The 13,760-nt window shown below is 43.1% G+C and overlaps 1 protein-coding gene across 2 annotated transcripts in view; it reads left to right on the top strand.

The window, feature by feature from the left end:
* Nucleotides 1–13,760, top strand: part of JAK1 (Janus kinase 1) — a 123,712-nt gene that overhangs the window by 80,235 nt on the left and 29,717 nt on the right. For both annotated transcript variants that reach the window (XM_019731635.2, XM_074334860.1), the window contains exons 5-8: nt 3,325–3,478; nt 7,405–7,568; nt 9,551–9,893; nt 11,486–11,671. In XM_019731635.2, coding sequence (XP_019587194.1) covers nt 3,325–3,478; nt 7,405–7,568; nt 9,551–9,893; nt 11,486–11,671 — 847 coding nt within the window. The remainder of the gene's footprint in view (nt 1–3,324; nt 3,479–7,404; nt 7,569–9,550; nt 9,894–11,485; nt 11,672–13,760) is intronic.

Here is a 13,760-nt window from a genome sequence, read left to right as displayed (position 1 = left end):
CATTCTGTTAGGTGCCAGGAAGTGCGAGGGTGCTTCATTTTTGGCACCTTTTCTTTGTACCTGATGTTGGCTTCAACAGGATATTGCTTTGTTACCACAGGCTCTTTGAACTTGGGAAAAAAGCACCCTAAGCTAAAATATTTGCATTACAACAAGCTACAAACATGTTAAAACCTCACAATCTCACCACTAACGTAGGTGTAATATAAAAATAAATTTTGGTAACTATTTCAGTGGATTCCCAGCTCTATTTTGGGAAATACTCTTGTACTTCGATGATAGTTTTGTGCCATATTAGGAATTAGTGTTTGGCTCAATTTTGATGAACATCATCATTTTAAAAAGGAGTGTAGAATTTCTGTCTTCATTAGGACACAATGAGGAAGGTGTTGATTTTTGGCAGCCGCCTCTTTTAAAGTCTTTTTTTGTTCTGTTCTTTTCGTTTTGTCATCTTATTAGATAGAAAGCTGTCAGCCTTTGATTCTAGGCACTTTCTAAAGATCCAGCCTTGTTTTAGGCTCCCTTCAATCTTGGATGAGGTAGAGAAGCTGCACATAATCTTTGATCTCCTCAGCCTTATCCTGTCTGGACATCTTGCCAGAAGGCTTCCAAGCCAAACCTTGTCCCAGAGGGCTCAGACAGCAGCCTGGAAGAATGTCCTCATTCAGACCCGACTGAAGATTGCTTTCTGCCCAGAGGAAGTACAGTGGGCCCCTGGTTTTACCAGGGCCAAGGACTCTTTCCCGTAGAGACTCTGTGGGATGTGGAAGAAGAAAACCATGGCGTGGCTGGGTCAGGGAAAATCTGTCTTCAGTGCTTCTCTTTTAGACAGCCTCCTCCATCCTTGAGATCCTTTCTCCCATTATCCCAAGTGACCTCCCGTATTGTACATAATTCTCACACTCTCGTCACCATCGTCCTGCACTATCAAAGAGAATTTACCTGTTTTGCGTGTCAGAGTCGTGCTCCACACCTTTGTGTAACGGAGTGCCTGGCACCTGGTGAGCGCTCACAAGCTCTCAGCCACTGTTTTCATCATCCTGTTTAGAGCCTTTCACGTGTCGCCTTCCAGGCAGGCCCCCAGAACTTCTAGTAGAGCTGCACTTACTGTATGAATGACAAGAAGCCTCCATTTTGCATTTTCCTCAGCAGTCACGGGACTTAGCCATGTCTTTGTCCATTTTTTTTCCTGCCGCAATGTCAGATTTCCCTGTATCTGCTCAGCTGGTGGAGCTGGTTCACCTCTTACTTTCTGCCTGCCCCCGAGAGCCCATACCAGCTGAGCCCTCTGGGTCTGTGCTCCGTTCTGCCCTTGGAAGAGCAGGCTTCGGTTACCAGCCCCTGATCCCCGGCCACATAGGTGGTGGAGAGACAGTTCCGCAGCTGTGGTTTATGCTGCACGTGGGCTCCATGGATACGTGGTCCTTTTCTGTGTGCCAGTGAGAGACACCAAAGCCCACAGTCAAATTCTCAGTCACTTGCATAAGTTATAGAATCATTAGAAGTTTAAACGTGTTGATTTGACTTTTAAAATAACTTTCTTATTCCTCCTTTCCTCTCTGTGTTGATTTCTCCTCCCTGAATTAGTTGATGCATTTGTTGTTTAGTCCACAATCATGGACTAAGCACCTGTTACACGCCAAAGCACTGGGGACTCAGTGGCCAGCATGACAGCTGACGCCTCTGCCCCCACCAGCTCACGGAGTTGCCCAGATGGCTGCCGCAGGCACGCGCTTGTCTCTTGGCCTCTCTCATTTCAGTCCATCATCCATGAGGCCGTCTTCCAGAAGAATCCGCCTCACATCAGCCTGCCCACAGTCTTTCCTCTGCCTTCTGCGTGTGGTCCAGGCTCTGTAGCCTGGCATTTATTGGTTCTCATCGCAACTTCCCTTCCCAAACCTTTTCTCTCTTCCCTGACAGTGGAGGGTAGCTTCTCCCTCCTTGGTATTCTGTTGGCACCTTATCTGAGTCTCTGACATCCAGGGACAATTTATCTTATCAGGCACAGTGCCTAGGGCTCATCATATTTAATGCCCACGAATTTGTTTTAATTTAATTTAAAATCAGGAAAAATGTAATATAATCCAGTCTGGATTATATTCATCTTTATACCAATGCATGTGTAGAATATAACTTTAATTAATTTTTTTATGGAGGAAGGGAAAAATGTGTGTGTGTGGGTCCATGAAAGTCACAGATGAGTCACATGTATGACATGTTACTTTATTATTATTGTTGGATCTGACTGATTGCCATCTGGACCTGTAGACAGGGAACCTCACAGAGGGCAGGGATTGTGCTCAAGAACCCTTTGCATCCCAGAGCCTGGCACAGGGCCTGGCATGTGTTAGGCTCTGCAATTACAGTTCAGTGACAGGAGTCTGAGTTTAATGGCAGCTCTTTCTGGGAGGAAGTTTTATTTGTTGTTTGACCATGCTGTGGTTTTTCATCAGCACGTGGGCGTGACAAAGGAGAGAGACCCAGGCACCAGCTGAGTCTGTAGCCTAGAGATAGCCTGGATCAGCTCGGCTCACTCACTTTCACACATGCCAGAACTCACTGTGTTTGTCTTAACAGGCGGCAGAGAAAGTGGCAGTTAAGATAACGGGCTTATAGGCTTAGGCCTCCTAACCTTTGGAACCTTCGTTTTCCTCATCTGTAAAATAGAAACAATGAAATCTACCTTGTATAGTTGCTATAAGGATTAAATAACATAATGTATATTAAGTGCTTATTAATGTAATTCACAACACTACAGGCTAAGCTTATAGTAATGTTCATGTATGTCTTCTATTTTAAAACTCCATTTATCCTAGATAAACCATCAATTTAATAACAGCTGTCTAGGAAGTAGGAAACACTGCCGTATTCACTGTATACCTTGGCTGTCTGATGAAGCTAGATTTTAGAAATGTTAAAATGTGAACAAAATGGGTCTTGGATTCAAGGCAGGATGGCATCATTAAAGGTAAAATTAGAGATAAAAGGAGTTGGTGGGCTGACATCTACTCGTCATGGGTGTTTTCCTATTTAGGAAGATGTAGTAAAAGGTCAGAGGACCTATCTTTGTGATCTTACGGAAGTCACCTTATCTCTGAGTCATAGATGAGGTTCTGCAGGATGCTTTTCACAGAGAGCTTGTAAGAATGAAAAAGAAAAGGACCTTAGAAGCAATGAAGTGCTACACAGATGAAATGTTTGTCTGCTTGCTTCTCAGGAAAGATTAGCCTCCGGCACTGATAATTCTGGGTAGAACCAGGACACCTTTCCCACACGTTTCCAGGTCCCCTTTCCCACAACTGACATTATTTTCCTGCCTTCCAGGTTCTATTTCACCAACTGGCATGGGACCAATGATAACGAGCAGTCGGTGTGGCGACATTCTCCAAAGAAGCAGAAAAATGGCTACGAGAAAAAAAAAGTTCCAGATGCAACCCCTCTGCTTGACGCCAGCTCCCTGGAGTATCTGTTTGCTCAGGTAAGAAGTTTGGGCCCAACAGAACCTGGGTTTCATGGAATGAGTCAGTAGAATGCTTTATGGCCTGCCTTGTGGCAGTTTTTGCTACCGTGGATTTGCCCCAAGTAAGGAGAGGGAAGGCAGCAATTCAGTGTCCAGGCAGCTGGTTATCCCATTTCTGGGTTTTCCAGGCTTCACGTCTTCCCTATTCCTTTCTTTTTCCCCTCACCTTCTACCAGTTTACTTCTCATCTGCAGTGCCTTCTATAGAGAGAGCAGAGTAAAGCTGTGAGAGAGAAGGTGTGGGTCAGTGGGGCTGATGAAGGCACTTCTCTCTTCGTAATGTTTGTGGAGGAAGGAAGTGCTCACTCTGAATTGTGGTGGTGGAAGAAAGATTAGACACTAGGGAAAAGCCAGAAGGGTCGCCTAAGTGACATCACCCTGAGATTACATACATGCATACATACATACATACATACGTGTATGTATGCATATATGTATATATATTTCATATGCTTACTGATTTTACCGTGTAAATATATATATTATGTACTACGTGGTTTCTGAAAACATCTTACTGTTCGTATCATAAGCTGATTTTTTATTCCTCCTATTGATGATCCTTCGATTGTCAAAGATACAGATCTTTGTTGTTTCAATGACTTCATAATCATTTGCTTATTCAACAAATATTTACTGAGTGTCTGTGTACTCTTTGCTGAGGGGCTGCAACTACTGTGAACAAGACAGACACAGTCTCAAGTTGGGCGAACAGAAAACAAACGAGCAAATAAAGTGATACGTAGCTAATACGTAAGAAGTTGTGAGCCATGCTGTGAAGAAAAAAGCTTTTGTGATCGATAATATGGGGAGCAGGGGCTTGCTTGGGGAGACATCACTTAAATAGTGTGATCAGAGAGGGTCTCTCTAAGAAGGGGACATTCATACCGAATCTTGAAGAATGAAAAGGAGCCTACAATTCTCAGGGAGGAGTGGGGAAGGTATTTCTTCTATGTAGAGCAAAGCTTTTCAACAGCAGCACTGCTGACATTTTGGGCGGGATAATTTTTTGTTGTTAGGGAATGCCCTGTGATTGCAGGGTATTTACCCACACGCCTGGCCTCATGAGATGCCAGTAGCACCGTGCCCCCAGTTGTGGAAGTCAAAAATGTCTCCAGACACTGCCCGATATCCCCTCAGGGGCAAAGTCTCCCCGGTTGAAAACATCTGATACAGAGGAAACAGAACTGGGAAGGCCCGGAGGTAGGTCAGAGCTGAGGGGAAAGTCAGTGTGTCCGGAGAAGAAGAGGGTGATAAGGAATGAGACTGGTGGGGCAGATCACACAGAACCTTATATGAGCTGGCAAGGGGTTGTGTTTTTACCCTAAGTGCAATGAAAAGCTATTTGGAAGGGTTTGATTTTATTTATGGTTGAAGTCAATGATGATTCTTCTTGGTACATGGAAAGTGGATTGTGCTGCAGCCAGAGCTCACTCCAGATATGCTAGCTGAGAACATGCTACCTTGGTCCACATGGGAGAAAATGCCAGCGTGGCTTGGTGTAGTGGCATGAGACTTGGAGAAAATGGATGGATCTGTGGTTACTTTGGAAGATAGAATTAATATGATTTGCTGATGGGGTTGGCTGTAGAAGGTGAGGGAATTTGAAGAATCAAAGATGATGTGAGATTTATGTTTTGGACAGTGTTTGATGGATAAAGGAGTCATTTCCTACATAGGGAAGACTGAAAGGGACAGATTGGAGAAGGGGTGGGAATTAGACATTTTCTTCTGGAGATGCCTGCGAGACATACAAGTGAAGCTTTCAGGTGGGAAGTTGAGTGTGAGGCAGGATCCAGGGGAAAGCCATCATTTATTTAACTCATCTCTAGTTTCTGGACAATTTTGGTTTTCCTCAAGTTTTCCCTGTTATGCTATCACTGTTACAGGCTGTCTGAACAACCTCATACCTACGTGTTTATAGTATTTTATTTGTTAACTTCGGGGTTTAAATCCTTCGTGAAGATTCTCGTGATCCGTATGCAACGTGTTAATATCACCAGACTCTTTTCAAGGACCTTAGGATAAACTGTCACATGTGATTTTGTGTCACAGTTAGATTCCATTGTACAGCGTTAGTTACTGATTACACTTTATCCCCATCCATACATACAACAGAGAAATACACAGTCCTGGGCAGATAACTGTGTTAAAGAAATTAACTGGCTGTTTTCAGATTGATCCTTTTGAATTCAGCCTCTCAGTTTTGTAAATTCATATCTGAGATTTATTCTTTTACCTTTCTTGGGAGAGGAAGTGTAAAGGAAGAGTGCATCATACTTCAAGAGTAAGTGTTGCATTAGATTCTGACCTTTCAGACCTTCAGGAATGAGTTACTTGACTAGGTAGTTGTCCAGTGATGTGTACAGAAAATCACAGCTGAATAGAATCCTTTCGGATTCTGTTCTCTTCTGCACACGTTGCTGGCAGAGGTGATTGTTGTTTCTCTTCGGTAGTTTGTGGAAGTGGTCAGTGTCCTTTTGTTATCTGGGAGAAACAAGAAGTTCTGTCTTGGAAAGAAGGGGAACTGCAGCGGTGAGAACCTTCTATCCCAAACCAGTAAACTAAAGTCACTCTGGGGCAAGTGAGTGGCTTCCTTATGTAGGAATACCACCTCCAGTCTTCGTGTCTACTTCTGTTCAAGCTAGAGAAAGGCGAAGGAGTTCCTTGCCCTTAGAGTACCGGATGCTCTCAGTTAGTCCGTAAAGACTGAGTGTGGCTGTGGGGCAGCACCGAAGAACCATGGCCCTGGAGTCACATCTACGTTTGACTCTCCAGCCCTCTACTCACTAGGTGCCTGGCCTCCTTGGCTCTCTATCTTTCTACTTGACTTTGTTTTTTATAACTACCTGATGTTACCTATTTCTATTTTGTTATTCTTTCTTCTTAGAATGGAATCTCCCTGAGGTCAGGGATGTACTTTGGTTTCTTGCTGTATCCCTAGCACCTAGAATAACATCTGGCCTGTCATGGGTTCTCAGGAATCAATAACTGCCAGATGAAGGGATGAAGTTATTTCACCTTTTGGTGCCTTAGATTCCTCACCTGTCAGGTAGAGATGATGATGTTAGTTAGCATCAACCTCCTCGGGCTGTTGTGAAGATGAAGTGAAATAGTAAATGAGAGAACCTGGCAGCATGTCTGGCACTGAGGTTAGGGTTTAATAAAAATAAACCAGAGCTGGCACTGACAGCATCTTCGTTACTCTGCACAAGGCAGGGGGTGGGCATTGCTTTTTAGTGTTTTTGGTTTGTTTGTTTTTGAAGCCCTCGTTGGCTCTTGGAATACTGGGCACCTCCATCGGGGAGGGGATGTATTTTGGTGATACATTTCACCACTGGAAACTTGAACAGCAGATTTTGAAGAAACCACATGTGGTAGTGAGGCACTGTACAATGTGGATTCCTTCCCCATTTTCTAAATCTACATCAGAACGGGGTGAGGTGCCCTGTCGATTTTACACCCAGTTCCTAGACTAGGATATCTCAGTTCATGGTGGTGGAATTAGTGAAAGAGCAAACCCCAGCCAGCTGTTGCCTTCCTTGCCCGGATGCAGCCCAGGCCTCGCTGCTTTTCACCATTTATTTGGTAAGCTCCCTGAGAGGGCTTCATGTGTTCGTGCTGTTCGCCAGGACCTAGCATATGCTCAAAAAATATTTGTTAAGTGAATAAATGAATCCAGAGAGAACATCACCTGAGCCCCTTCCTGCCCAGCTGTTGAGAAAGAGCTTGGGTGCCAGAGACACAACCCATCTCCTTAGTCTGATGCTGTACTGCTTTTCTGGCTAGCACCTCCCTGTGTGGAGAACCTGCCTCTCAAGATCAGAAACATGAGTGGACTCTTGAAATTTAAGTGGTGGTTCATTTCTTCTCACCTTTGCTCCAAAGGGCCAGTATGATTTGGTCAAATGCCTGGCTCCCATCCGAGACCCCAAGACTGAGCAGGACGGGCATGACATCGAGAACGAGTGTCTGGGGATGGCCGTCCTGGCCATCTCCCACTACGCCATGATAAAGAAGATGCAGCTGCCAGAACTCCCCAAGGACATCAGGTGAACCTTTGCATGTGTTAACTCATTTATTGCTTTCTTCTGGCTAAAGAATTGATGGTGGGGATGGTGTTATTTTTATATGTGCTCGCACATCTCATTTTACCCCCTGGCAGCTGTTAGCTGACCCCTCTTCTCTGCAGTGCCCAAATATTCTTTTTAGAATATCTATAAAAGGTAGCTCAGTTATGATTGTGTCCTGATTTGGAATGTTGGCTGATGACCTTGACATCTGTACTAGGGTGAAAGTTCTGGGCTGCGGTTGCCAATCAGAATAGTGGCCCCCACACCCTCCCCTTCCTTCTCTGCCCATTGTAGGCATTGCCATCTATCACTGCACTTTTTCCTTCTGTGTTGGATGTATTTTAAAATGCTTCTTAATATATCTCTACAGGAAGCTACTACCCTCCCCAGCCTGAACTAGAGTTCCCTAGAGAGCTGTTGTGAAAGATGATTAACTGTTACCTTAAGGAAATTGTATTCACTTAAAACTGTCATTTGTGATCAAGTCTCTGTGAAGAAATATTCAATTTGCATACCGTGTTTCCCCAAAAATAAGACCTAGCCGGACCATCAGCTCTCATGCATCTTTTGGAGCAAAAATTAATATAAGACCCGGTCTTATTTTACTATAAGACTGGGTTTTATAATATAATATAATTAATATAATATAATACCGGGTCTTATATTTTTTTCCCAAAAGATGTGTTAGAGCTGATGGTCTGCCTAGGTCTTATTTTCGGGGAAACGTGGTAATTTCCACTCACCTATGAAATATAATTTTTTTTTCAGTAAGATGTAATTGTCATAAATGAAGACAGTCTCATTTTGAAGAGGAAATTATTTATAGTTGTAATAGTTGTGATAGGCAGCATGCATGTTCTCATAAGGTTACTTATTGTATCCCTTTGACCTTGAGTAGACCTCCGCTGCCCTTGATCAGAGTCTGGAGCAGATCACGAATTGCTCCTCAGTAATGCACGGACTGGTTAGATACATGCTGTATTGCTACTTTTGCTCTCTATCTCTTTTTTTTTTCTCCTGTGGCTTTTGCTCTGGGCACCTCCTCTTCATTTTTTCAAGAGGCTAACGTAAAAACTTGACAACTCTCCTCTGATCATCCCCTCCATTACATTAATCTAAAAAAATATTACAACATTTACTGGGGGTAAATTCACACTTCACAGTGTTCACTGTTTTTAAACCATTCATGCAGCAGGGATTACCAGGTGCTCAGGCTGGGGAGTAACAGGCACACAAGTCTCCCCACTTGTTTGGCCCCCAGTAGATTTGTTCTTTCTTTCACGGGTATTCTTACTCGCCTTAAAGCTGCCTCCTGTTCTAGCAGTGTGTCAGTTTGTTGAGATTCTGTTACTCATAGATACTCTCTTGTGAGCACCTGGATGGGTCATAACCTTTCAGTTTACTGATTGATCCATTTAATCTGTCTGGGACATTTTCACATGGCAAACACTGTGTGATTATCTTTTGGATGTAATTAGCTTTTATGTGTTTTCCCCATTTCTCATAAAGCAATATGTGACCTTTATAGAAAAATTAGGAAACAGACATGTACGTAGAACATACAAAGCCTCTCTAATCCCTCTTGACACCTTTCAGACCACTTGCTAACTGATGCTGAATCTTATAACTGTGTGTTTACATCTATATTAATGTGCACACAACAGTGACATCACATCAGCAAGCAAAAACATAGATAAGGTAGTTTTGCTGCCTGCCTTTGTGACCCAGAAAATTGGGTGATACTTGTCGGCATCTCCATTTCAGTAAAATCTGTGGAATGCACTTTGCTGTTCTCTTCCGGTCTCTGTTGACCGCCATCTCAGACCCTCTGGGGGGGAGTAGATCCTCGTTTCTCATTTGGCAACCCATGGAAGGAAGATTATAGATTTGGGTTTGTTTTCAAACTATTCTCTGCTAACCTGTATGTGAAAAAGAGGTATTATTTTTCTACTTTCTCTTAGCTACAAGCGATATATTCCAGAAACATTGAATAAGTCCATCAGGCAGAGGAACCTTCTCACCAGGATGCGGATAAATAACGTCTTCAAGGATTTCCTCAAGGAATTTAACAACAAGACCATTTGTGACAGCAGTGTGTCCACACATGACCTGAAGGTGAAATACCTGGCTACGTTGGAGACTTTGACAAAACATTACGGTGCTGAAATATTTGAGACCTCCATGTTACTGATTTCATCAGAAAATGAGATGAATTGGTTTCATCCAAACGACAGTGGAAATGTTCTCTACTATGAAGTGATGGTGACTGGAAATCTTGGAATCCAGTGGAGACAGAAACCAAATGTAAGTGGAATAGGTGGCTGATGAAAACAGGGCATCCTGGGTCACATGGCGTGTTCTGTTGATCCCGTTGTAGCGATCTATTTGCTACCCATTACCCTTGTCGGCTGAGTTTATTTAGGCTAGAGACCATGAACCCTTCACCTTTTATTGCGTCCATGTAGCAGTAGATCTAAATAAGTATTTATTGAGTTCTATAGGGACACAGAGAAATAGAATAACACATACAATATGTAATAATATAATAAGAACATCAGATATTTACCGAGTGCTTACTATGTACCAAGTACTTTTCTACACTTTTTATGTGTATCAACTCATTTATTCCTTAAAAACAAAAAATGAACAAACAAAGAAACCTTGAGGGGAATACTACCATTATCTCTAAATTATAGATGAACACAAAGAGGCATAGAGAAGTAGAGAAGTTAAGCAACTTGTCCAAGGTCATAACTGATAAATGATTGTGCCAAGAATTGAACTTACGCCTCTCGCTCCATGAAATAGGGTAACTGATTTTTTAAATTTGAAGCTTCTTTTTGAAGTGTTTGTCGAAGGAGGCAGTAGAGCAGAGTGGTTTCAAAGCGTGGGTTTTAAACCTAACTCAACCTGGTTCAAATCCTAGCTCCATTACATGGCCTTGGGAGGGTTACTTCACCTATATCAGCCCCATATTACTTATCAGTAAAATGGAGATACTGTATCTACCTCATAGGTTTGGTGAGAGAACTAAATGTCATTTAGCACAGAGCCTGGCATGTAATAAATGTTCAGTAAGTTATTATATCTGCTATTATCATCATTATTATTATTGTAAATAATAGTATTAAAGTAAAGGTGAGATTTTCTTCTCCTGTTTTATTCTCTTGCTAAAATAACAATGACTAACGCTTACTGAGTGCTTTCTATATGGTAGGTACTATGTTAATGAAAACTTACCTAATCCTCAAAGGACCTTGCGAAGATGTAAGATCTCTGCTTTATGGATGGGGAGATGGAGGCTCAAAGAGATGAAAGAACTAATTAGTAACTGGCAGGGGCAGGATCTTACCCCAGATCTCTAGTCTTTAAGACTCATGCTACACAAAATATTTAAACCCGTGCAGACACGTGTGACTCCTTAGATTGGTCAAGCATGGCATTTATACCTTCTCTTGAAAATTCTGGCTTGAATATTGTCATAGAGTCACGACAGTTGGTGATAGACAAGGAGAAAGCCCATGTTCTGTCCAGTCTTATTTGGGGAGGAACAGGTTCTCTGCCTCTGTTGAAACACACAACAGAAGTGAGGGCCCTCATTGTAGATGCATGTGTAATGGACATTCATTTCCCTTTCTCAGTGTACTTGTACGTTAGAGGTGATATAAAGAGGTTAGTCAGTGTCTTCATGAAGGTCTCCAAGCGTACAATCCTAGGCCTCCCTGAGAAGGACCCAAAACTGTGATCCTTGTTTCTCCCAGTTTCTCTGTAAGTCCAGGCTGATGCTCTCCCCCGAGGTTGGAGGCTCTGCCTTGCTTTCCCAGAAGCACTGATCTTTTTACCAATAGAAAAGGAGAACGCCAACGTAACTCTGTCACTTTTATGCATGTTATCAGGTTATCCCTGTTGAAAAGGAAAAAAATAAACTGAAACGGAAAAAACTGGAAAATAAACACAAGAAGGATGAGGAGAGAAACAAAATCCGGGAAGAGTGGAGCAATTTTTCTTACTTCCCCGAAATCACCCACATCGTAATAAAGGAATCTGTTGTCAGCATTAATAAGCAGGACAACAAAAAAATGGTAAGTTTGCTCCAGAAGCCGTTCGGTCTGGATCTGGTGATGCGAGGACAGTTATGAGGTACATGCCTTTCACAGGAAATCTGGTGATTATCTTACTGAAGCCCAAAGCCCCTGTTGCTGACCTTGACGTTACTGATGACAGGTTTTTGCATTTATACTGGTACATCCCAGTGTCTTCCTTTGGTTTTGCAAATGTGTGTATCTTTCAGCATTTGCTCCTCTCCCAAAGATATTTCAGCATCAGTATTTCACAAACCTTAGTGAGTGTGAAGGCACAGAAGATGGGTGGATGTCAGCGTTTCCCCCCCAGGGCCTGCACAGCTTCTCTGCTGAGCTGGGGTGAGGGTGGTGGGAAGCCCCACTTTGCACGTTTGCAGACGATCAGGCGGGTGGCTGTGGCCGCGGTGGCAGTCTCCTCGTGGTGTCAGGCACACCCAAGTGACTCTCGGACAGAGGAAGGGGGTCAATCTCACTTCCTCTCCTTTGGTGTCACTGGAGGGTGTATTATTCTAGACAGGCAGGCCCGTTTGGCAGGGGAAGTGGGAACCCTGCCACAATATACATGTTTGTTCAGGGAGGTCACAGCTGGCAAATGTGGGGCGAACAGGTTGGCGAGGCAGGGTACATGCAAAGTGAAGGTAGTCAGCGCCAGGGAAATAACCAGGTTTTGCCTAAAATTTGGCAAAGAGTGTGTTGAAAGGATAACACTCAGTGCTGGGAAAGAATCTGGTGATATGGTTTAGGACAGTCACCCTTTTATAACTAGAGTAACTTGTCTTGGTGTATGTACCCTTTGGAAAGCAGCTTAGCTCCATGCGTTAAAATTCTTTACATATTCCTCCATTCAGGAGTCTAGGGCTCTGTCTTCCAGAAACAGTGAGAGATGCAGGCAGTGATCTTTGAACGCTCATGTTTATTCCAACAGTATTTACAGTATCAAAATACAGAAAATTACCTAAAAATACAGTAATAGAATGGGTAAATCATAAATCACCTGAGTAATAGAATATTATATAAATAAATTGCTGAATTTTTAAATAATCTGGAAAAATGCTTTGTAAAGGGAAAAGAGCAGACTCTAAAGCTCCCTATAGAACAGCACCAATTTTGTTCAAACATTTTTGAGAAGGTATGCGTGTACCTACACATGCTCTCAGAAAAATAATAAAATAGTAACAGTTATTATGTATCGTGGAATTATGAGTGATTTTAATTTCCTTATTCCTCAAATAACAGCCCCCCCACCCCATTTTAACAATAAACATACATTAATCTCATCAGGAAACCATAGCAAACCACAAGGTGAAAGGAGAAGTGGACCAGCCCAGGTAGATGCTAGTGGGAAGGTGGAAATGGAAGGAGGGAAAATGTGAAAATAAGTGTTATTCATTCAGCATATTATAGATCCTGGGCTGTGTTATATATTCTGTCCACAATTATCCTCTTCAGTCCTTACAAGAACCTTCGATGTAGGAATTTTGGCTCTATTTCCAGGGGAAACTCTGAGACTCGTGGAGAGGTGCAGAAACTTGTCCAGGGTCACAGAGTGAGGAAGTGGCGGTTCTGCCTGTTGCTGCTTCGGTTTCCCCAACGTTCTCTTCCCCAGAGACTCTGTAGTGAGGGGGAGCTTGGCACACCTGTGATCTGGCTCTTGTGCATGGCCAAACTCGGAAGATACATGGCCGAGGAGGAGAAGCAGCGGCCAGCTGGTACAGTTTCTGTGGGCCTGCCCCTCTCCTGTCCTGGCTGACAGTTTCAAGTCTGGCACCCAGTGGGTGCACCTGTCATCGAAGTCAGAGCATGCTCTGACCACATGGGCCGATGACTCTGTGCCAAGCTGGGTAGGGGAGCAGGAGAAAGTCAGGAAGAAATAAATACTCGCTTGCCGCCTTATTTTATTTTTCTTTACAAACAGTAGCTCTTACTGCACGCTAGGCATTTCCTATTCTAAATGCTTGACAAGTCTCCACTCTTTTCATTTTCATGTTGACCCTATGAGATGGCTCTGTTACTATCCCCTTTTTACAGAGGAGGGAACTGAGGTACAGAAAGATTAACGTCCCCATCGTCACTCAGCTTTTAGGCTGAA

The sequence above is a fragment of the Rhinolophus sinicus genome, linkage group LG06 (assembly GCF_036562045.2).
Source record: "Rhinolophus sinicus isolate RSC01 linkage group LG06, ASM3656204v1, whole genome shotgun sequence".
Taxonomy (NCBI): Eukaryota; Metazoa; Chordata; class Mammalia; order Chiroptera; family Rhinolophidae; genus Rhinolophus; species Rhinolophus sinicus.
Note: the sequence above shows the minus strand (reverse complement) of the source record. Positions and strands in the feature narration are given on the sequence as shown.